The 25580-nt window shown below is 40.2% G+C and overlaps 1 protein-coding gene across 3 annotated transcripts in view; it reads left to right on the top strand.

Annotated features, from left to right (window-relative positions):
- The window catches only part of GTPBP1 (GTP-binding protein 1), a 125989-nt gene that overhangs the window by 56545 nt on the left and 43864 nt on the right, over positions 1–25580 (top strand). For all 3 annotated transcript variants that reach the window (XM_068346544.1, XM_068346543.1, XM_068346545.1), the window contains exons 7-11: positions 7060–7298; positions 9553–9697; positions 10307–10567; positions 15517–15708; positions 18491–18601. In XM_068346544.1, coding sequence (XP_068202645.1) covers positions 7060–7298; positions 9553–9697; positions 10307–10567; positions 15517–15708; positions 18491–18601 — 948 coding nt within the window. The remainder of the gene's footprint in view (positions 1–7059; positions 7299–9552; positions 9698–10306; positions 10568–15516; positions 15709–18490; positions 18602–25580) is intronic.

Here is a 25580-nt window from a genome sequence, read left to right as displayed (position 1 = left end):
TCGGGAAAGGATTCAGTTCTCCTTCTTCTGTGAACTGAATATGGCCTACATCCTTGATAGGGCCAATGTTCATTAACTCTAGCCCCTGAGGCTATTGCAAACAGAAAATTGACTTTCTGTGTTAGCTCCTTTAGAGTACAATCCTCCTTGTTTAAGTTCGAAGCATAGTGTAAGACTTTGACCAACGACCATGTAATGGGCTTTAGAGGGGTTGTCGGCTTGGGTCTAGTGTATGCTTTGGTACCTTGAAAAAGGTTTCGCTTCAAAGGCGTGTAGAAGAGGTCTAGTCAAGGCCGACTTACACGTGGTTATCGTAGTGGAAGTCAGGCCTCGTTTAAGTAGGTAAAAGAAGAAAGAGAGAGAGAAACCTGTTGAAATTTCTGTTGGTCCCCTTGTTTTCACGAGGGGTGCCCCTTTCTTCCAAGACAATTCACATTGTCTCCTGGTTGGACTTGACTTTTACTCTACAATGAAGTTGGTCACATTATTTGAGATCCCGAAATTTTGTTCGCTGTTAGGGCGAAAAAATCCTGAAATGCAGGTTGTTGATTCTCGGGGATGAAATGTAACAGCCGACTTCTGTACCAGTTTTGATAAAGCTGGGTACAGCAGAGGAAACAGCTACAGTCTCAATTCTAGAACTAGAGGAAACCAATTGTTTTTGGGCCATTTTGGGGCCACTACAGGAGCTGTTCCTTTGCAGGATACTAGCTTGTCGAGGACTTTTACCAGGAGATTGGTTGGTGGAAGCAGATGCATTCGATTCCATTCGTTCCTGTCGAAAGACATGACGTGTATCGCTTCTGCTTAAGGTTCTCGTAAGAGGCTACTAGTTCGTGTCGCTCGTTGCGAAGAGGTCGATCTGCAATTCCGGGACTTTTATCGAGAATAAAGGAGAATGAGTCTGCGTCTAGGGACCATTCTGTCTCTATCGGCTTTCGCCTGGATAGAGCATCCGCCGTCACATCGCGGAACGCTTGAAGGTGAACTGCTTGATAATGCCATCTACTCTTCCTTGCCAGGCGGAAGATGGCTAACATCACATGGTTGATGTAAGGTGAACTCGAGCCTTGTCGATTAGACATACTGTATTACTATCACCTTGTTGTAGAGAGCCAATATGATGTGGACTGTTCTGCGAGGGGATAGTCTCTTCAATGTCAGGAGGACTGTCATAGCCTCCAAGATGTTGATGTGAAAGTTTTTGAACTGGAATGATCAATTTCTTGCCCTTTCTTTTCATACGGATGGCCTCCCCGTTCTTTCAGGGAGGCTTCCGTGTGTATCGCCACTGATGTTTGTGGTGGTTGCAAGAAAATTGTCTGTGCTATGCTCTTATTCATTGACCACGGCCTCAGTAGCGTGCGCAATCGGGTTGGTGTCAACCTTGTCGATCTCTTCGAGCGTTTGATGCGTATCTTCTCCAGACTCCTGTCGCATCCTTTGGCTGTGCTTCTTAGCACCGAGTCTGTCACTACTGCGAACCGAAGAGAGCCCAGTGCTCTTTCCTGTTGGCATTTTGAAATCCTCTTGTGTTGGATTAGTCTCCTGACAGATGCCGCTCTTTCTCTCCTCTTCTTTAATAGAATGGAGAGGTGTTGTGACTGCAAGTTTCCATGGATTCCCAACCATTGAAACTTGTGAGCTGGAGAAAAGCGAGACTTCTAGCGACTGGTCTTGAGGCCCAGGTGTTCCAGGAACTGGATCACCTTTCTGGCCGCTTGCAGACAAGTAGTCTTGGATGCTGCCTGCACCTGCCAATCGTCCAGGTATGCTACTACCTGTACTCCTTCGGAGCGTAGGTGCTGGACGATCATGTCCGTCAGTTTTGTGAATACCTTTGGGGCTATATTTAGTCCAAAGGGCATGGCTGTGAAGACAAATTTTGTCTTCTGTAGCCTGAATCCTTGGTAGGAGAAGAGGGGGCGACTGACTGGTAGGTGCCAGTAAGCATCTGCCAGGTCTATTGAGACTATATGCGCCCCCTTTTTGGTAAAAGGGTCCTTATGTGTTGCACTGTAAGTATCCGGAACTTGTTGTTCTCGATGAACTTGTTGATTAGAGACAAGTTTAGAATGACTCTGGGTCTGTCCGAGTCCTTCTTGGGAACATAAAACAGCCTTCCCTGGAATTTTGATGGACTTCACTTTCTGAGGCATATTCTTCCAATAAGGGGGGGGGGGTGTTGGAAGAATTTTGGGAAGGTGGGGTGGATTTCGTTCCATTTCCAACCAAGTCCATTCGTAATTTGGCTGTGGACTCAGGGATCGAAGGTCCAACGATCCCGAAAGTGGAAAGTCTGCCTCCTACCTGGAACCTCACATTGTTTAGAGGTTCCTGAGGACGTATTTCCATGACCGCGTCCTCCTCCACCCTTGGGGGATTTCCGGAGGATCCTCTTTCTGGGCCCTTACCTTGTAGGGCCAAAAGGTGGTCAAGTGCCTTTCAAAGCCTGGATTAAGTACTGGTGACTGGCTACCAGCTGATGAGAAACCATCTAGAAGGTGGTTTACGGCTGGGCTACCATTTGAGGCACCGTGGTCATGGTCACGGTTGGAAATTGTGCAGTTCTAATGATGATTTCCTCTTTGAGGACATGCCCCACTTTTTGAGCAGGTTCCCATTCTCTGTGGTGGCTTTGGTAATGACTTCTTGGACCACTTCCTGTGGGAAAGGGTCTATGCCCCAGATACCTGATGAAATCAGTTTTCTGGGTTCGTGTTTCACCGTTGATGCGGCAAACACATGGTCTCTACCGGTCCTTTTTTGACCTGAGAAAAACCTACAAATCCATCACAAGGGTGGGGCATTAATAAAGGCCTGCACATATTTCTTAAGCGGTTCTGATGAGACAGGGAAGCGACAAGCTTATCTTTCGTTTCCTGTTCCCTTCTCAAAGGATGGTTTGTCAACTTGGGAAGGTTCTTGTTAAACTGCTGACCTGCTATTTCCGGATCCAACTTCGAGACGGAGAAGGTTAGATGTACTTCTGTCCACTTCTCCTCGCAGGTGGGCATAGCTAGAGATAATGGTTTGCCTTTCTCTAGGATTAGGCAGGGTTTGCCCTCTTCGACTGCTCTCCTGACCAGTCCAGGGCTTTCCCCGAAAGGGGGAAAGGCTCATGAGGAAGGAGCAATGACGGTTGGATGCTTCTTGTTCAATGCTGAGACTTTGGAGTTATTATATCCGGCCCCTTTCTGGGTCTTGGTAAGGATGGCTTGGGCCGTCATGTTCGAGGACAATGACTTCCTTCGGTATAGCCTCCTCGCGGGATGTAGATTCATCTCGTAGTCTCACGAAGCAATCTGGGTACACTGAAAGCTGGGCCAGAATTGAAGCTCTTCAAGAGGATTGGGCTCCAACTTCTAGGAGATATAAAGCTTCCTATTCAACCTGAGCATGTGTTCCGTCTACCCCCATGGTTGGTTCGGAACAGTGAGGGAGGTCAGATATTTAAGGGGCCTAGCGGAGCCCCTGGAAGCGCCCGGGCTTTTCATTCCCTGTACAGTACTTTTCTTTTCCTCTCTTTGAGATCTTGCTTATTCTCCTCTCGTTCCTTATGGAACAGAGTCAGCATCTGCTGGATCGACTCTAGGAGCGTTTCGCTCCTGCCGAACTGTCTAGCCAGTTGGGGAGTTGGGGTTGAAGAGGTTGACGGCATAAGTTAATATGCCGGCACAGTGAGCAGAGGTACCTCAGTCATCGTCTAAACGGATCTTTCATCCTCCGTGGGTGGTTGAACCACTCCTTATTCTGGGCCTTCTTGTAGTAGGTCCTGTCTGGTGTCAATGGATGCCTCTGACATCCGATCTTGGTGGATTTCCAAGCCTTGCAGTGCCTGTTGATATCCGTGTCAACCGTCCGTTGGATAGAGGGAGGCTGGACCTGTGCCTGAGGCACAAACGTATTCGATTGAGCCTTAGGGAACAGTAGGTACTTCAAAGATTTATTAGGTAGGTAAGGTCCCTGAAAGTTCTTCTGGAAACCTCATTCTCACCTTTGTTGGGTTTCCTTGCTGTATCCCTTGACTCCGTAGTGTCAGGGATGTCTTTTACAAAGCCGTCGGTCAGCAAGGTCAAGCGATTGGAGTGACCTTTCGGGTCCCAGAACCTCATGGATCCAGATACGATGCGGCAGGGGCATAAGACCTGTACATCGTATGCCCACAAAAGTTCTTACTCTTGTGGTTGCAGAACACCACTGTACACTTCGCCATCGGCTCCTCCTGTAAGGGAGAAAAGGGTGAATGAATACTAGGTTGTTTATATTATTGATGTAATATATGCTAAAATACGGGTTCCAGTACCTCAGGGATCCAAATACGATGCAGCGGAGGCCATGAGACCTGCACAACTTGTGGCGACCAAAGGCCCTACTTTTGTGGTTGCAGAACAGGACTGCACACTTCACCTTGCCCTCCTCCTGTAAGGAAGGAAAGAGTGAAATGAGAATGGGGTAATTTATCATACTGATAAATATATTCACATGTATTAAATAGTAATCATTACTATTATAATTATAGCTTAGGATAGTAAGCTAGAAAGGAAATAGGAAAGACACATATCTGTGTTTCCTGTCCAGGCAATTGCTGTGACCTCCCTCAATATTAATATTTTAAATTTCCTTATTAGGGAAATATAGGCTGGAATAGCTCTAGTACTTAGAGCTGAAGTCAGTGTATACTAACACCAACTCCCCACAAGAGGAATATTAATACTGTAGGATAAAAATATGTATTCCGATGATCTAGGATACATCAGAATGTTAAAGGAATGCTTCACCTCAACATTTACTTAGCGGTCTCAACAATGGACTGTGAAAGGATACACAGAGTATGTTGGAAAATCATACTACTGTATGTTATATACTGTAGTTTCCTAACTGCTGTATTTGCTATACTGCAGGAGTACTGGCTACTGTATAATCTTATACTGTAGTTCTGACGGTATACTACCGGGCTAGGCTATTTACCTGGCGGCACTAGCCGACAGAGAAAGAGAAAGAATGGAGAGAAGGACTACCGTATTATTATAGTTTAGTACACTAATTAGGGTTGTAGGGACTACTGTCTCTACTGCCTTCTTTCCAGAATGAGGATTCAAATGGAAGGGGAGAGAATGTATTAATTCTAGCTTCTATCCAGCCACAATATCTGTTGCCGGCTGCACTGCCGGTTACAGGGTTCGTAGATGGCAGTCCAAGGGAGGACTGAAGAATACTCAAAGTTGTAATGGGTCTCCCACCGGCAGCCGTCATGGCCGGCACAACCTTTCCCGGAGCCTGTAGGAGCCCGGTCGGCATCGTAATCAGCCCGGCAAGCAGGGTGATTGTAGAATACCGGCCACACGGGTCGTGACGGCTTAGAAGGACAGAAGGGGGAAGGGAAAGGGTCTTATATTTTGCATAGAAAGAAGGCGGCAGGTATGCCTTCTGCTTTCGGCTGCAAATCAAGGAAACAGTTTCCTTGCCGGTGCCGTCTTTGGCAGCAGAGGAATAACGATTCCTTAGCCTGAGACATTGCCGGATATAAGACACGTCTTCTAGTCCGCAAGGGAGAAAGGTGGCAGCAATTGTACTACCACTTTCGGTTGTGGACCAGGGAAGCCGGGCTTCCTATGCCAGCAACGGTGTAACCGGCAGGGGAATGACTAATCCCCCCATCGGTAGTGTTGCCGGCAACAAGACTGAATACTCTGAGTTACTGTTAGTATTTCAAAGCCAGGATACTCACCGGCAAAGAGGATGGACAAAAACACTATCTCAGTACACTACTCTATGGCAAGACGAAAGATAGGGTTGCCGCCTAATGGCGGCACTCAGAGGGAAGGAAGGGTTTATCCTTATATCTCTAAAAGAGACGAGTATCGAATTATGATAATAATTCTAGGAGATGTTCTATCTCCGATTGAATTAATGAAACGATACGAGAGGATAAACGGAAATAACGTTACTAAATTATACTAAAACGCGCTAGGCTAACCTAACCCAAGTCGGGATCTCGGCTACCTATATCACCAAGGCCCTAATGTATACTATCGAAACGTTTTAACAGAAGAGGAAATATTACATGTGTAAATCTTATCTTCACTAGTATAATTTGCCTAAATAACTAGAATTCATTATAGCTAAATACCGGGAACGTCGTACTATTAGCTAAATAAAGCATTTATGGCGTACGAGAGCGGTCCAAAATATCCGCCTCCGGTGATGGCTCTAGTAAACACATTTAAATTATGCTAATTTAACTGTGAGAAGAGAGCCAAAATTTATACACAGGAAAGATTAAATACTTTCCAGAGGATGAAGATGCTGGAGATTACATTGTAATAATCCTTTATAATAGTAACAACACCGAGAGCGATTGGGAGAAACACCATGCTTAATTCGCTACCACAAAAGGAATAGTTCGCCAGAATGGTACCGGGAGGGGATCCACCGGGTAACCTTGATAATGGCTCCCCTTCAATTTCGCCACTCTTCCCCCTCAAAGCGAAAACTCTATTCGGGGTGAAGATTGCTATGTGTCGTATCAAGAAATACGTCCCCTGATATTATGTGATATCCTTAAGAGTTATATTAAGGATACTCGCGCCAGAGTTAGAATTCTGGAGACCTGTAGTCAATTCTCTGGGAGTATCACTGTAGCCAAATATCCCTTAGAAAGCTGCCTAAAGGAACTTTCCATCAGGACGACATGGCTGAGCCCCAAAAATAAATTTTGTGTTGTGTATTTTAGTGAATTAGCTATTTTCATATTGTTTTTATCTGGAAGGAAAATTGTACTATTAGAAACATGACTAAAACTAAACATAACATCTCTATAAAAGAAGAATAACTGGCATGAAAAGGCCCAAGGGAAGGGGAATTAGGGTTGAACCCTTTTTAATACTGTGCAATAATGATAAATAATGAAAATTGAAGTATTCAGAATTTAGAAACACTGCCACTTGTGTAAATGATAGGTGGTATAATAAGATAAGAATGCTTTATTCATAGTGCTCATTCACTTCTTTTAATTGTCAATTTTTTAAATGTTTTTATTTGTTGTTATCCTTCCAGGTTGGAGCAAATGCTGGTGTTGTTGGAATGACAAAAGAACACTTAGGTCTGGCCCTAGCCCTCAATGTCCCTGTATTTGTTGTAGTAACCAAAATTGATATGTGTCCGCCCAATGTCCTGCAGGACACTCTAAAGCTTCTTCACAAAATATTAAAATCACCAGGTTGCCGGAAGGTTCCTCTTCTGGTTCGCAATGCTGAAGATGTAGTTGTGTCCGCTACCAATTTTGTTTCAGAAAGGTATGTTGTGATGAAGAATAGTTTTTGAATCCTAATGAATATTAGTTTTGAGTTTTATGAAGGACTAGTGAATTAAACTGCAATTTTAAAGGAGTAATATAATATTGGTAGTAATTTTCTTATAAATTTATGGACATTATCTACTTGGAAATATTTTTTGGAGTAATTTGTGGATGCTGTTTTGTATGTTGTAAAGTTCTGGGCTTTTGAATAATACCTCATGTTTCTTTCATAATTTTGATAATTTCAAGAAGTCATACTCGACATTCATTATGCTTTACATTTTAGAAGCGGAGCGTGGTTGACAAACTTGGGATTAGAGGACCAGTAGTGGGTTTGTTGGACTAACCCTTCTGAAGTATACTTCTATAACTGGGACTAATAAATGACCACAAGAGGGTGCCATTTTGAAACTGTTATTTACATTTTGTTAAAAGTTTAGTATGAAACTCATTTGGTGGGGTTTCTTTCATTGGAGGACTTTTCTTCCCATTTATCATTAGTTTTCACGGTAGTTTGATTGAATTAGAATTTTGAGATTTAAGATAAGTCTTCTGTAATGAGATTTTGTGTAGTTTGTAATGAGATGTGTGTATAAGTCTAAGTTTAACACACAAGATATTCTTAGAGTGTATGATTACAGTACAGATTTGAAGATTTTAGGGATCTCCCAGATCAAGCATGATTAGATTTACTAAATATATGATCAGACAGGGAAAATGTAAAAAGGTCGATGTTACTATTCACTCTTTCAGCATACTTACATGCCAAAGGTTCCATGGTTACGTCTATCAAGGATTACAGATCTATGTTGACTTCATTACTGTAGCACATATTTTGATCGTGCCAACAATACAGACATTATGAATGTTACCAGATGCTTCTGTATCGAGGATTTACTTAAGTCAGATATTTTTTAGCATGGTATTGGGCCGTAGGCCTAGTCTTAATGTTCCTATCAGGCCTTCAGTTTGATTCTATAGAGTCAGCTAAGTTTTGAAAGCTTTCCTAGAAAACCCTCTTTTTAGGATTCCTTGCATCAGCCAAAAGGGTTATAAGTATTACAAGAAGTGTCCTGTAATATAGGCTTCAATACAGAAGGCACAATTCTTTCTCTGTTATCAGCTTTTAGAGCCAACAATGCGTTGAAATGTTAGTCTCCCTAGATATTATTCTTCTTTCTCAAGATGTTATGGTGGAAAGGACTATTCAAGATATGTCTCTCAGTCCACTTAGGGTAATAAAAGAGTGTACTTAAAAATAGAAACTCTCTAACGTAAAAAAATTTAAAAATCTTTTCTTGCTGACTTGCAGATAATTATTGTCCCAGGTCAAAAAATATCATGTACTTTTCATGAAGAGTTTGGTCATAGATGCTCACTATAACTTTGAATAGTCTATATCTCTATATTTCTTTTATTTTTGTTTTGCAATGTTTATTTTATTAGCTGATGGAGTTGGGGGTTGAGTTCAAGTACTTTAGGAGGGTAAGGTTAATACCTGTATTTCATTAGGTTCTTTATACTAACCCTTTTTTGGGTTCTTGTTGGGGTTGTTCCTTGTGTTGGAATAATGCTCAATGGAAAGGGAGTTCTCAGCTGTGCAAGTAATGTACAGTAGTTAAAAACTCAGATTACATCAGGACAAGTAATTGTATGGCAAGTATCTTCCGTAGGACTTTTAGTACAGTACAGTACTCATCTTTTAACTTAGGGTGGATTTCTATGATTATCCCTATTGTTTGCTACTACCCACCTTCCAGACTGTAGAGATTAGGACATTGTTTGTTGGGTAAGACATTGAAATAAAAAGTTTCTTTTAGAATAAAATAATACGGTCAGTTATTTTATAACATTCAGTGCATCCCACCCTCCTCCTCACAGCTAATGTGAAAAAACGAGAATGATGGATTGAAGAGGGCAGCTTCTAGTGGCCAATTAATGTAGTAGGTTAATAGTCCTCAGAGTATGATAATTTATTTTTGCGTAAGGGAAAAATAAAAGTGTTCTTTTCCTTCCAAATAACAGGTTTATCCTTTACTCACACTGGGAAAGGATAATAGTGTGTAACATAAATTTTTGTAGACCTTTTTAAACCAAACTGCACTTACTAAAGTATAGCCCAATGTATTTTGGGTAAGTATTGAAAAAAATTTCAATTATTTAATTTTTTTCTTTAATAGCAATTATCAGGATGTAGATGTTTTATCATCAAAACCCACTCACTTCCTAATTTTGATAATCTTGCTTTTCAGATTATGTCCAATATTTCAGGTCTCAAATGTTTCTGGAGACAATCTTGATCTCTTGACCATGTTCCTTAATCTTTTATCATCTAGAACGCCGCAAAATGATAATGAGCCAGCTCAGTTTCAAATTGATGACACTTACCAAGTTCCCGTAAGTATTGAATGATGTATCTTTTGATTCTCTTGTTATGAAATGCAATTAATTTCTTCCTTTAGTAATGTAATATGGCTAGATTATCATCTTATTTAAGCTTACTTTCATAGCAGTAGGACACCACCACCACCACCATTACTACTATAACATGAAATATACAATGATGAATAATCTTGTTAGATATGAAAAGAGCAATAAACCAACCTTTCCTTTTTATGGAGTAAACTCAAAATGAGGTATCTCCTCTCCCTTTTGTTTTGGGGACATTCAGCCTGATTTCCCATTAGGTCTAGGTCTTTGGGTATTCTCTTTTTCTGTGATTTCCTGTCATTACCTAAAAGTCTTTATTCTGCCACTTTCATATTTACTTTTCTGACTAACTGTTCCTCATCCCATACCATCACATGTCCAAACCTTATTCTTTAAGATAATTTTTCAAAATTTCTTTTAATTTCACTTGTGGCTGATGAGGCTTCTAATTATAATGAAGTTAAAATGTCTCCCATTTGTTAAAATAAATGCCATTTTATGAAGGATTATAGACTTTGTAAATTATTTTGTTATAAAACATGTCATGAAAATTAAATATGTATTGTTAAATTTCAGGGTGTTGGTGTGGTAGTGTCAGGGACATGTATGAAGGGAGTGATAAGGGTTAATGATACTTTATTACTGGGACCGAATGGTCTTGGTGATTTTATCCCCATGCCCATCAAGTCTATTCATCGGAAGCGCATGCCAGTCAAAGAAGTTAGGGGGGGTCAGACTGCATCGTTTGCATTGAAGAAAATTAAGATTACAGAAGTGCGGAAGGGCCAGGTGCTCCTTGATCCCTCTTTAAACCCCTCTTCATGCTGGGAGTTTAAGGTAAGGAACGTGGATTATATTGTAGTTTTTGATATTTATGTGATGAGTAATGCTTTGGAACTGTACTGTAGATAGATTTTGGCAGATAACTTGGTTTTTATATTTTATTAAAGCAGCCTCTCATGCTTAATATCCAAATAAGCATTTTGGCCAATTGCAAAGTATTTCCTTACCTTAGGAAGAGCATTTTAATGTTTAATATCGTAGAGACTATATATAACTTAACTTATTTCTCTGAACCTCCCTTGATGTTCATAATGCTTCTCTTTAGGCTCAGTTTAATTGCCATTTACCAGCAAAATTTAAAATTTTTGAAAAATTTCCCATTTTTTATTTCTTCAATAAATTCATGCCCTTAGTAAAGGAAGAAACATTGTAGCAGTAAGTGGTAAGAAGCCCAGAGCTAATACAGCAGTCTCTTTGTCCCTTCAGTTTCTCTGTTGACATGGACTTGTTCAGATGTACTCCAGATGGTTTACCTATTACTGGACATTAATATGACTTCTTATGGATTTGTTAGCAGTTACATGAAGTGTTCAATGGAATCGTTTCTGTGAGATCACGATCCCAATTTTCTTTGTGCATCGTGTCGAGGGCAATCTTGTGATTCAGATAGCCGTTTTGAGGAGTACGCATGCCTCACGGTCCCTCTTTTAGAAAGTATGTTTTATTGGTTGACAATTAATAAGAAAGTGAACTTGCTTATAGCAAGGGAAACTGCCAGGAAGATTTGGCTAGTTGATTGTTTGGGGGATGATGAGGATGATGACACTTTTAATAACTCACATAATCAGCCAATTTTAATAGTGATGACCTTCAGAGCTCTTGACATTACTGTATTAATGTCCTTTGTTAATTGACTCTTTGTTAATTGAGAAGTCTAGAAATTAATTTCTTGAAAGCCATAATTCTGATCTTAACTGCCCGGTTGCCAAACCTAACCTCTCTTCCTGAGTTGAGTCTTAGTGTTAATAGTGTTACTTTCCATAGAGGTTCTGAAAGGTTGCTGCATAGTGCAGATTTGAAATCCTATCGGAAAGCCTCACATTCTTCAGTTACTTTAGATGTCTCTGCTGCTAAACCCTTGCATTGCTGCAATCCTAGTTGCTCTATTAGACAAGTAGTCTTGATCCTAATATACCTCCACTTACCAAAGTAAGTGCTCTTAAACTCTCTTGTATTAAGTCAATCATTTGCATTGTTTTGCTTAAATCTTGATGGGGTGAATGAAGTTTCAAGTTAATTGTATGCATCATGTTTCCCTTGGCATTGTGTTCCATTTGCTTACAAGCTCTGCCACTAGCTCATCATGAGTTAACTCTAGCTGGGTTAAATGTAGACACTAGTACCTACTGACAAAACTAGTCCTTTGCGCCCATACACATCATTCCTTGTATCCCCGTATCCATTCCAGTTGTAAACATAACTTGAAATCAGCTGATTTTCACTCTGTTCAACCTGCGATACTGGAAGATAAAGGGATAGAAAACATGTGGCAGACATTGAAAGTGAGGAATTATCTCTTTTTCAAACCTTATGTAAACTTATTGCCGAGAGATACTCTAATAAGTTGAGTAAGGTAAGTTTGGAAACTTGTGGAAGTACCTACTTCCAAGATTGTTTATATCCCTGTTCTCAACTTCATAAACTTTCTATAATGCAGAGATTTGCTGACTTGTATGAGACTCATCAGTGGCATAATGTCTCATATTTCAATTTGATTTCCATTCTTGAAATGGTCATTTCACTTTATAAACAAAAATCTTTAGATTCAGGTTTTGCGAGTTGGTTGGCTAAAGAAGTGCTGTTTCTGAGTATTTAAGTATGGATTATTCTTGAATCACTTTCCTTAGCAGATTCTCTTAGTACTTATTACATTTTAATTGGTTTCCCTGCTAGATTTGTTGGTATTCTTGCATAGGGAACATCAGTGACCATTGATGTTATGATGCCAGATAATTACCAATCATTCATTTATTCATTGCTTAGGGAAAGCACTGTGTTTTAAATACAGACATATTCCCTTTCCCCTTCTAGATAGTGATAAGTTTTTTTTGCTTTTCTATTTTTCTCCCCTGCTGAATTTGTTAGCATTTCTACACAGGGAAAGTAGTGTGTTTTAGATTACATTTGTGAAGTGTAATTGTTACTTGGTTGGTCTTAGGGAAAATATATTTTAAATTTCAAATGTTTATGGCAGTAGAAAGAACACATTGCACAGCGATAAAGCATTTATGTTGTAAAAAGAACAACTGAAGTTTGGTTTTCTGAACAGCTGAAGAGAGCAAGTAAATTTTGATTAAAGATGAATGATGGAGAGAACCATTATGATGCACCAATACTCTCTTACCAACCGAGTTGATGAGCAGAGAGAATATTTTTCTTTTGCAGAGTTGATAACAATACAGTTATGACTTTCCAGTATTCACTTACCCTTTAAGTTAGTGATGTGTTTATGAAACTCAACTTATTTAACGTTCTTTGTTATTCTGATGTCTGACGTATTTCCCCGATTGCTTTCCCTAGCCTGACTTCCATAGTCGCGTTTAGTCGTCATAATTACTTAGTATACCTTCAGTAGGGGTTCTGAATGTTCACTGTGCCTTACAGAGTCCAGTGCCCCTCGTAGAATCTCGAATTTTTTTATTTATTTTCTTGTTGCTTTTCCACATTGGGCTATTTTTCCCTGTTGGAGCCCTTGGGCTTATAGCATTTTGCTTTTCCAACTAGTGTAGCTTGGCTAGTAATAATAATAATAATAATAATAATAATAATAATAATAATAATAATAATTAGTTTAAATCCTTCTTCAGCTAAACCCTTGCAATCCAGAATCTTTTACCACTCTATTAGACATCTAGATTGTGAGGCAGAAGACCGACTAGGTAGTCTGTATCTTTATATCCCTCTCGCTAAGGTAAATGTTCTTAAGCAACTTCGTTTGTATTTTGGGAGATGGCGTTTCATATTGCAGATACTCTGTATTTTTTACTTGTAATTGAACCTCTAAATATTTACATTGTTAGTCAGGTAACAGCTAAAGCTGGGCTATTCCATCACTTTCTGGATGTCAGTGCATTTCTGTTTGCTTACAAGCTTGACCACTAGCTCATTATTGGTGTACATTTATTGGGTAAATTCTAACACTAATGCATTTATTATACTTACAACTCTGGCTATATAGGAGACAAGTATTATAGTGGGTTATTTGTATTCCGTGAAGAACTATAGCTAAAAATAATAAAAGGATATTAACCCTTTCACCCCCAAAGGACGTACTGGTACGTTTCACAAAAGCCATCCCTTTACCCCCATGGACGTAGCCGTACGTCCTTGCAAAAAAATGCTATAAAAACTAGTTTTTCATATTTTTTTATATTTTTTTGAGAAAATTCAGGCATTTTCCAAGAGAATGAGACCAACCTGACCTCTCTATGACAAAAATTAAGGCTTTTAGAGCAATTTAAATAGAATATACTGCAAAATGTGCTTGGAAAAAAATAACCCCCTGGGGGTTAAGGGTGGGAAATTTCCAAATACCCCGGGGGTAAAAGGGTTAATACACAAAAAATATATCACTGATATTCGTGAGCTGTCATTACATATGCTATGCCTTTCACCCATGAGCCTCAACATATGCACAGTACTAAGGTACCAGTTGTAAACAATGAGGTCCAACTCAAGTGCTCATCAAATCTTATGATAAAGCTACCATATAAACCTCTCAATTCCCCTCTTTGTTGTGGATAAGAGTCATTAACTTGTTATCACCATTACAAAGAATGACTGCTAATTTTAGTTTAGTCTCTTAACTTGTAGATGCCTCAAAGATGATGTAACTTGTATCAGACTAGTTTCTTACCTAACCTCACTATAGTTTCATTATAAGGAGCACCTTTGATATTAGACTCAAGGAGAGCCAGAATGACTGCCTCTTCAACCTCTTTCTTGGCCCATCTCAAGGGATTGCAGCAGCCACAACTGTCATATGCTGGCTAGATATCTAAAGCAGTTGAGTTACATGAAGGAGAAATTTTCATGCGGAATACATCAGCCAAGATTCAACTCCTCCCTTTCTCTGCCAAGGTCCAGTATAAGTCAGTATCTTACCAAACATTTCTCTTGATGTTTCTGGTTTGATGCTGCCAACATTATTTCTCTGTTAGGGAGGTAGATTTTCTCTGTCCCAGTACTGGCTAGGACCGTAATAGCTTCTCCATCCATATACCAAGGCACTTCCCCCAATTTTGGGGGGTAGCCGACACTAACAAAGAAACAAAACAAAAAGGGGACCTCTACTCTCTATGTTCCTTCAGCCTAATCAGGGACTCAACCGAGTTCAGCGGGTACTGCTAGGGTGCCACAGCCCAACCTCCCACATTTCCACCACAGATGAAGCTTCATAATGCTGACTCCCCTACTGCTGCTACCTCCGCGGTCATCTAAGGCACCGGAGGAAGCAGCAGGGCCTAGCTTCTACACCCATATAATTACCTGTTGAGAGGTTGTTCGAGTCATCTTCCTTGCTCCTATATGAGACCAGGAAGAATGATCTGTCCAGGAAAGAAAAGAACTTTTCAGTTTAGTTCTATTTGGACTTACTTTCACCAATAAGTGTCTTCTTATTTTAGGTACTAAAGGTTCACAGGATTGAATTTCCCACCTAACTTACCCATCTTGGTCAAAGGGCTAAGGTCTAAAGTTGCTATTCTTTCACTACCAACTACATTGTTAACTTTGAAAATGTGTTTGTTACTTTGGAGAAATCCTTTCATCCTTTTTGTAAGACAGAAATATTAGTTACTTGTATTATTTAGTATGCTACAATTGACCTAAAAATTACAGCTTGCATGTGTTTGGGAATTTTAGTTATAGTGTTTTATGCGGAAATTGTAGCAGTTAATTCAAAATAGATATTTTCAATAATATGGTGATTTGATTATTTTCAGGGAGAAATCTTGGTTTTGCATCACCCAACAACCATCAGTACAAAATATCAGGCTATGGTACACGTGGGTTCAGTTCGGCAGACTGCTTCCATAATCTCTATGGATAAGGAATGTTTACGAACTGGAGACAAAGCACAAGTGATGTTTCGTTTTATTAAACATCCTGAATACCTCAAAAAGGGTCTAAAAATGGTAGGAAATTTGTGACTGCATATTTTTATTTTTACAGCAATAAATTAAGATGGATTTGGACTGTACAGTACATTTAATTGCTATGACTAATATGTATGATGGGAATGAACAGTAGAAGGAAATGATGGCTCATCAAAATTTTTTTCAATAAGGTAAATCAATGCTCACACAAATACTTTTCATAAGTAGTTTGAAGTTCATACAAAAAATTTTAATTGCATAAAAGTATGTTTTTCTTGTTAAAAATTAGATCTGTGTCTGACTTACTGATAAGAATTAGAATAGAAATTGTACATTATTGCTATCAAAGATTTATTTCAATGAATCTTACCTTTTTTTTCATCATGCTAAAATCATCAAAGGCACTGATATCTTGACCTCTGCCTAAAGAACTGAAAAAAGCTTTCTCTATCCCATCTCCCCCTCCCTCTGTCTGGTAGCCCCAAGGAACACCAACCACAAGTAAAGCCCCAACAAAAACCTCAATTATTGTGGGGTGCACCATGTAGACTGGGCCCTCAAGCTCTACTTGATTTATAATTTTAAAAGTACTAGTAATTTGATGAGGCAGAAGCGCAGAATAGAAAAAGATGGAAACGGCTTATCCGCAGCGGCGACCCCATATAAAAATGGGAACCAGCTGGGAAGAAGAAGAAGAAGACTAGTAATTTGTTAATAAATTTTAACAGGAGTAACAAGTTATGTCTAGAGGGAAGCCAGCAGCTCTTCTGTACACTGTATCTCTCTTGTCTCTGCCCAGACTAACCAGGCAATGATTTGACCATCTTTCAACTAAAAAAAGTTAGATCACAGCCTTTGTTAGCCTTGTGAACACCCTTGGAGCTATATCAAGTCCAAAGGGCATGACTTTTAACTTGTGTGGACTCATCTTAAGTTAGGATATTGTAGCCCTTTAAAATTACCTTTGATAAAAGAAGATAATACCTCCGCTATCGAAAAAGCAAAAGATAAATTTTTCACTAAATTACTAACAATACTCCCATAGATAACCTCTCTGGTTAGGCAACTTATATATCCTGCCTTTAACAAAGTTCTCTTATTAACATTTACCATCTGTTCTAGTTGATTAGCCAGTTTCACCGTAATAGTTAGGCTAGGCAATAATCCTATATTATGAAATTACTGCCCTCTGGGTGATAACTGAGAACAAAAGAAAAATACATTCTTTGGTACCGTCAGAAGAATTGTTGATGAGAGTCTTTTTCATTGTATTGTTCTTGAATGCTATCTTAACATTGAAATTTTTTAACAATTTGGGAATATCTTTAAAAGTATTACAATATGGAAGTACTGTACAAGTAAATATTTTGCATTATACTTTTCTCTATTGTTATTACCGAAGAAGGCTATTTTTTGCTATTCTTCATGCATCATGTAATACGTTTTCCAGGTACAGTACTCTAATTCCCTTCCTGTAGTCCTAATCTCATTTATTTTATCATTAACATATTCATAGCGGCAAATCTCAAAATCTCTTATAAACATAGATGTGAATATAGACTTCTTATCTTTATTACTTTTGATTTAAGTAGAAATAAACATATTGAGAGATATTTTTTGTTTTCCATATACACTAAATTTGAATCTGTCGTTACATCTCTTTACATATCAATCTAACAAAGTTACATTATAATTATTCCCCAACTCTATAGTAAAATCAATAGATGGTTATTATATTTTCATTTCCTGGCCACACGCATATTTCATCAATATTTTGAAACAATTTTGTACTATTGGGTATAATGTTACTTAACCCTTTTACCCCCAAAGGACGTACTGGTACGTTTCACAAAACCCATCCCTTTACCCCCATGGACGCACCGGTACGTCCTTGCAAAAAAATGCTATAAAAATTTTTTTTTTCATATTTTTGATAATTTTTTGAAAAAATTCAGGCATTTCCCAAGAGAATGAGACCAACCTGACCTCTCTATGACAAAAATTAAGCCTGTTAGAGCAATTTAAAAAAAATATACTGCAAAATGTGCTGGGAAAAAAATAACCCCTTGGGGGTTAAGGGTTGGAAATTTCCAAAGAGCCTGGGGGTAAAAGGGTTAAGATTCTGCTTTCTGAAGATTACATATATACCGGTATGTTGCTTAATACTGGACATAAATAGGGGTTTCCCTTGGCCATACGAAATGTTTTTATATATAAGTTCTCATTAATTTAAATTTACAATCTTTTATACATAGTTTGATTCTATTACAGTATTGTTTGAAACTCATGAATTCAGTTGTTTATTCTCTAAGGTATCAAATAGAAATTCTGATGTCATCTATGGGTACTTTCATAAATAGTGAGAAGTCAAAACTGACAGGCCCGGAAGAATTGTTAATATGTACGTTATTCAGTTTGCTAATTAAGTATACATTTTTTAAACTTTGGACTCTGAAGTGGTGTTAAATAAAGGTTTAAGGATATTAAGTAGGTATTTAGATGATTCAAATGCATACAGCATATGAAGTGCTTGTTCTAGCTATGCAGGTGGTCGTATACCTTCCTTGGCACCATGTAATGGGACGTCTGAGCATCACAGGAAAACTGGTGTAGATCTTTTCTTTTCTTTAATTACAAGTTGGGAATTCCGTGAATTCAATGATTTTAACATTGAAATAAACTTATTGAATTCCCTTTTACTAATTTAAATTATTTTTTTCCAAAGATTATGCATAATTGCAAAAAATGTTGCAAAACAGAAATGACAAGCAGAGTTTGCCAAGATGTTTGATGTTATTTTTACTACAGTTCATTATTCCAGGTGTTCCGAGAGGGCCGTACAAAGGCTGTTGGTCGAGTTTTGGAAGTCATTCCCAAAATGGCATCTTTACAGCACCAGAAGAACCATAAGATTATGAAGATGGTGAAACAGGTAAGAGGATTTAGTTTTCTTCAAAGTAGTTTAAGTAACAGATGTGGAATTGTCCTGCTTGTTTTTTCATATTGCAACTAATGACGTTTTCCCTCTTGCTTATAAGTTGTGTATGGAGTGACGGGTCCGTTAGCAAACAAAATTAAAGCATTCTCTGCCTAACAGAATTTTCCTTATTGGTATTATATGTTTATTGCAGTGTCATTAACATTTCATCTTTACTAGAAGTTGACTCTAAAATATATACAGTACACTGTATTAAGCTTTTCTTGATTTGTTTATCTTAATGCAGTAGAAATTAATTTGAGGTGAAGCGAAGAGCTTTTGTCTTCTATGTTTATTTTGAACTTCTTTATTAGTTCAGTGTTGTTTATGCTGTAAACAAGTGTTATAAAATGCTACTCGGTGGCATTGATTTAGAGATCTTTTTATACTTGCCAATGATGCTGAAGAATTATTAAATTTGTTTTTGAAGCTGTGTGGTTCCCAATGGCTTTCCTGTTAGGTGAGAATAAGGAATCCCATGTACTGTATAGTACAGTTTGCTCTCCTTATAGTGTACAGTATACAAATTTACCAACTGTGGATTCACATGTACACATTTGACCAATTGTTATCAATTTAAACAGTTATTCTTGGAAATTTATTCATAAAAAAAAAAAGTTGGCAAAAAACTATTTCACTGACAGGTATTATTATCAGCTCTCTCAGAACCAAAGGAAAGTACACTTCTCTGGGTTTTAAATGAAAAAATGGTGATTTGAGTTGAATGAATATACAAGTTTATCATTATATAATGATATATTTAAAAGAGGTTCCTTTTAAAAATAAGACAATTTTAACTCGACACATAAGATAGTCATTAGATAATCTGATATATTATATACATTCTGTGTAATAATTTTTAATTTAAGATCCAAATAGCTTAACAAAAAAGGCTATTCAGACTTATGATAAATAAGAAAACTTAAATTTTCAATATTTAACTTAGCCGTTGATTATAATAGCTGCAACTCTGTTGCCCGACAGACAACTCTACGGTAAAAACTCGCCAGCGATCGCTACACAGGTTGCGGGTGTGCCCAACAGCGCCATCTGTCGTCCAGATACCCAGTACTCAATGTAAACAAAAGACTCAATTTTCTCTCTGTCGAGCTATCGACAAGACGTACTTACTCGCTGTTGCTAAACTGGAGTTTTTTCACAACTAATTGGTGAAGTACTTCATTCTAGTTTTGAGCTTTCGCTATGCAGGTGTTTTATCTTCATCTTAAATCTTGAATTCGTTTTGGATAGATTTAATTATGGTGACAAAGAGAGTATGGGCTTTCTCTCACTTTTAAATGGCCGACCCTTCCCTTAGACGGAAGTGTGTTTAGGCTTTTAGTAATTATATCACGTTATAGATCTATATATTTTATATTTTATATCTCTCCGCCTTTATTAGGCCTCTTCGATTAACTTTCCATTTATTATAAACATATAAAAATAAATTTTAATGTTTTGTTTATATGCGACCTTTCCTGATAGTAGGCGGTCCTAACTTGGAAACCGAAGTTAATCAACGTTGAGCCCTTTATTTCGTAATTAGCTTTTAAAGAGCTAAGGATTTAAAACTTTTTAAATTTAATATTTTATGAAAGAATTTCTTTGATAGTCTTCGTACTGTTTTCAAAGATGAACTAACGTTTAGTTTATTTATGCTACGCAGTTGTTGACGTTCAGGACGTTCAACATGCGCTCTATCGTTACGATAGAGAGAGAGTGTATCACGGTTTCATTTTGCAGTAAGAGTAAATCGATTCTGACGTTTTGTTCATTCTTTCTTAGCTTAAATGTTTTAAATTATATTTTAAAGGAACTTTTTATTTGAAAAACCTTTCAGTTTTTTCCTTTAGTCAAATAACATGTTTTTTTGACGAAATATAATTGGGCTCTTCTCTTAGGTGCGAAATCAAGAGAGAAAGAGAGAGAGAGATAGAGACGGAGGGAGAGAGAGGAGAGAAAACGTTCCGTTCAAGCGGGTGACGTTGTTCTCGTGTTACTCTCGTCCCTAGTCGCTGTAAGGGGAGGAAGGATAAAACGTTTTAGGTTTTTATTCTCGTCCCCAGGCTATGTGCGGTGAGAGATTGAAAACGTAGTTATATGAACTAGTGTTTAGTCTCTTTCCCAGCCACTGATTTTTTTTTTATATTAAAATATGTTTTCTGTTTTTTGCTGGTATTAATGAGCTTGCATTATACGACTGATTTCGCAATTACTACCTTTTAATGAAGGGTAGAATTGCGTGTTTCAGGTAGAAATCAGTAAAAGTTTCGATTTCAGTGAAATAAGTGCAAAACAGAAAATCGAAGTGATAAAGTGATATGCGCAAAGTGTTACAGTGTTGCGTCCGAGGGTTCGTCTGTTCGTGCCTGTCGTTCACCTAGTCCGGGACCTCTTACATGCTCCCAAGCCCAGGGGAGAAGTAATGTCAAATGACTTATGGGTTCGAGAGGCCTTGACCAACGAACAGACGTTTTCCCTCTATGGTATCGGGTGTATCTTACCAAGATCTCCCCTACCATAAAACGAGAGAGACGTTGTTTCTCCTCGTCATCCGAAGGCTTTTCGCATAAGAAACCTGTCACAAGGTTTCGAAGCCCTTAAGCGAAAGTCAGTCCTTTCAGGACAGGTCCAGCGTCCTGGTTACAACCATTAGGACAGCTCTGACCCTATGCAGTCATCGGATAACTGCTCGCCGCCTAACAAAAGCGTAACACAGACTCCGAGAGTCTTTTTTTGTAGGCAAAGTGTTGCGGTCACAGACGTTACCCTCGTCTCTTACCACAACCATTTCCGTTGATCCTTAATGGGTTGTATGGCAAGACATGCAGTATATGCTTGCCTCCCTTATGGAAGACTATTCTGCTGATTAGTCCGTTGAGTCTAGCCGTTTATCTCATCGATATCCTGGCTTTCAGCCAACCTAACGTTCCTTTGTGCTTACTGTTGACGTTGGCGTAGCTTAGTCACGTCAGTCAGGTTGTTTAGAACCACACTCGATGCGGTCTCGTGTGGTTTTTCAGCCGCATTTGGACGTTAGGCCACTTGCTGATGCTCCTGTTGACGTTCAAGACGTTCACTAACAATCGGAGTTGACTTGTTTTGACGCTGTGCGTCAACCTCCGCATTCTAGAGTTGTTTTGACTGCTCAGTCTAGGCAGTCAAAGCAGTCTCGAGTGGACGCTGTGCGTCCTCACGCACCTGTTGTGGTTGACAGTTCACAGACTGTCAAGCAGTTACATGACGTTGCGTTCTGGTCCGCTACTAATGCACCAGTGAGTGTGGACTCTGCTTGTAAAGCATTGCCACCACGGTAGGTCTCTCCCTTGCTTGAGACTCGGCTTTTATCGGACAAGGTTCCTGTAGATGAGGAAGTTGCTGTTCCCCCTCCTACTGATATTCCCTTGAGGACTCTGTCAGATGGAGAGGAGCCTAAAGCTGCTTAGCCTCCTATGGACTTTAATTAAATCATGATGATTTTTTTTAAGGATCTTTGTCCGGATCTTTTTGTAACTGCTGCTCCTCGTTCGCCTAAACGTCAGAGCTTACACTAGGCCTAGCTACTTCGAAGCCGTTGTTTTTAAGCTAGTGCTCTCTCGCTCTCCTAGAGAGCTTTACGTTGGCTAGGCGACTGGTTTTTCACCAGGAGGAGTTTGGGGGATACAGCCTTTGCTTTCCCTTCTTTTAAACTGGTTTATAGAGCGAGAGTCTGATATGACACGAGAGAAGTTCTCGGCTTGGGAGTTCATGCCTCTGCCCAGATAGACTTCTCAATTCTGGTAGACTCTCCCTGGCGCCTGGCCAGGAGACGCTCCAAGTTGTTTGCAGGTCAACTTCACAGCTGTTTTCGAGCCTTTGAAGTTTTGCTGTACAATTATGTCACGCATAACAAGGCTTTCAGGGATGGTAAACGGTACCGCCTCAGTCGCTAACCCCGTCTGTTGCCACACCTGCTCCCGTAGACCCTAAATGGGCTTTGCTGCAAGACTCGCAGTCCAAGCTTGCGTCCTTGATAGAGGACTTTAATGCGGAGAAGGTTGCTACCGAACCTTCTGGCCAACAACCTTCCAACCGGTCGGTTGTGCGCCCTGTTGACGCTGAGGTAACCTACTCGCGTCTGCCAGTTGAGGTGGTTCCTCCACCGATGCGACCCAGTGTGGGTTGCCAGCCGCACGTTGACGTTAAGCGACGCTCGGAGGTGGTTGTTGACGTTCAGGACGTTCAACAACCAGCAGAGGTGACTTGTTTTGATGCAGTGCGTCAACCTCAGCAACTCGGTAGGGTGTTGACTGCACAACCCAGACGGTCTAGACAGTCTCGGGTTGACGCTGTGCTTCCTCGCGCACCCATGGTTGTTGACAGTTCACAGACTGTGCAGCAGTTCCATGATATTGCGTCCGGCTCCGTCACGCATCCACCAGTGCGACCGGACTCAGCGAGCCAGACGTTGCCCACTCTGTTGCCGTTTCCTCATCAGTTTTCGGATGAGGAACCCTCTGATGAGGACGTTGCTGAACAACAAGACGATCAGCCCCCAGAATAGATCAAGCCCTGCTATCCATCCAGAAGATGCTGAAGAAGGAACGCTGCTCAGTCAGGCTGTGGATGAGTCTGGTAGGGACGCTGTCATCCGTGGAACAATTTGTGTCACTAGGAAGACTACACCTCCGTCCTCTTCAATACCATCTAGCTTTTCACTGGGAAAAGGACAAGACGCTAGAAGCGGTCTCGATCCCGGTTTCCGAAAAGATAAAGTCTTGTCTGACTTGGTGGAAGGACAATATCAACCTAAGAGAGGGTCTTCCCCTGGCTGTTCAGACTCCCAATCACGTTCTCTTCTCGGACGCATCGGACGTGGGCTGGGGCGCGACACTAGACGGTCGGGAATGCTCAGGACTGTGGAACTCGAGTCAGAGGAGCATGCATATCAACTGCAAGGAGCTGTTGGCAGTACATCTGGCCTTGAAAAGCTTCAAGTCTCTCCTTCGAGGCAAAGTGGTGGAAGTTAACTCGGACATCACCACGGCCTTGGCGTACATCTCCAAACAAGGAGGTACCCACTCACTGACGTTGTACGAGATCACAAGGGACCTGCTCATCTGGTCAATAGGTCAAGACATCTACCTAATAACGAGGTTCATCCAAGACGACTTGAACGTCATAGCAGATTGTCTCAGTCGGATAGGGCAAGTAATTCCAACAGAATGGACCCTCCACAAGGATGTGTGCAAGAGACTTTGGGCCACTTGGGGTAAAACCATCCATAGATCTCTTTGCAACCTCGCTGACCAAGAGGCTTCCAATCTATTGCTCTCCAGTCCCGGACCCAGCAGCAATACATATAGATGCTTTCCTCCTAGATTGGTCACATCTGGATCTCTACGCATTCCCACCGTTCAAGATTGTCAACAAGGTACTGCAGAAGTTCGCCTCTCACGAAGGGACAAGGTTGACGTTAGTTGCTTCCCTCTGGCCCGCGAGAGAATGGTTCACCGAGATACTTCGATGGTTAGTAGACGTTCCCAGTAGTCTTCCTCTAAGGGTAGACCTTCTACGTCAGCCACACGTAAAGAAGGTACTCCAAAGCCTCCACGCTCTTCGTCTGACTGCCTTCAGTCTATCGAAAGACTCTCGAGAGCTAGAGGCTTTTCGAAGGAAGCAGCCAGTGCGATTGCTAGAGCAAGGAGAGCTTCTTCCATTAGAGTCTACCAATCGAAGTGGGAAGTCTTCCGAGACTGGTGCAAGTCAGTTTCTGTATCCTCGACCAGTACCTCTGTAGCTCAAATAGCTGTTTTTCTCTTTTACCTGAGAAAAGGACGATCCCTTTCAGCTCCCACTATCAAGGGCTACAGAAGCATGTTGGCATCGGTCTTCCGGCATAGAGGCTTAGATCTTTCCAAACATAAAGATCTGCAAGACCTCCTTAAGTCTTTTTAGACCACCAAGGAGCGTCGTTTGGCTACCCCTGGATGGAATTTAGACGTGGTACTATAAGATTCTTCATATCAGACAGGTTCGAGCCGTTACAATCAGCCTCCCTGAAAGATCTCACTCTTAAGACTCTTTTCCTGGTATGCTTAGCCTCGGCTAAAAGAGTCAGTGAGATTCATGCCTTCAGCAAGAACATAGGATTTTCGTCAGAAAAAGCCACTTGTTCGCTACAACTTGGTTTTCTAGCCAAAAAATGAGCTGCCTTCTTGGCCTTGGCCTAAATCTTTCGATATCCCCAGCTTATCGGAGATCGTAGGCAATGAACTAGAAAGAGTCTTATGCCCTGTTAGAGCTCTTAAGTTCTATTTAAAGCGTACTAAACCTTTACAAGGCCAATCTGAAGCTTTATGGTGTTCAGTTAAGAAACCATCCTTGCCTTTGTCAAAGAATGCTTGGTCAGACTTTATCAGATTGTTAATACGAGAAGCTCATTCACATCTGAGTGAGGAAGACCGAACTTTGCTTGAGGTGAAGACGCACGAAGTTAGAGCTGTAACAACTTACGTGGCCTTTAAGCAAAATATATCTCTGCAAAGTATAATGGACGCAACCTATTGGAGAAGCAAGTCAGTGTTCGCGTCACTTTACTTGAAAGATGTCCAGTCTCTTTACAAGAACTGCTACACACTGGGACCATTCGTAGCAGCGAGTGCAGTAGTGGGTGAGGGCTCAACCACTACAATTCCCTAATTCCATACCCTTTTAATCTTTCTCTTGAAATGTTTTTATTGTTGTTTTTTGGGTTGTCCGGAAGGCTAAGAAGCCTTTCGCATCCTGGTTGATTTGGCGGGTGGTCAAAGTCATTTCTTGAGAGCGCCTAGATTAGGGGTTTTGATGAGGTCCTGTTGTATGGGTTGCAACCCTTGATACTTCAGATCCCAGGGGTCGTTCAGCATCCTAAGAGGATCGCGAGGCTCCGTAAGGAAGACGTACTTAAAAGGCA

Source organism: Palaemon carinicauda, chromosome 22, assembly GCF_036898095.1.
Source record: "Palaemon carinicauda isolate YSFRI2023 chromosome 22, ASM3689809v2, whole genome shotgun sequence".
In the NCBI taxonomy this organism is placed as follows: Eukaryota; Metazoa; Arthropoda; class Malacostraca; order Decapoda; family Palaemonidae; genus Palaemon; species Palaemon carinicauda.
This window is presented reverse-complemented; position numbering and strand designations above follow the sequence as displayed.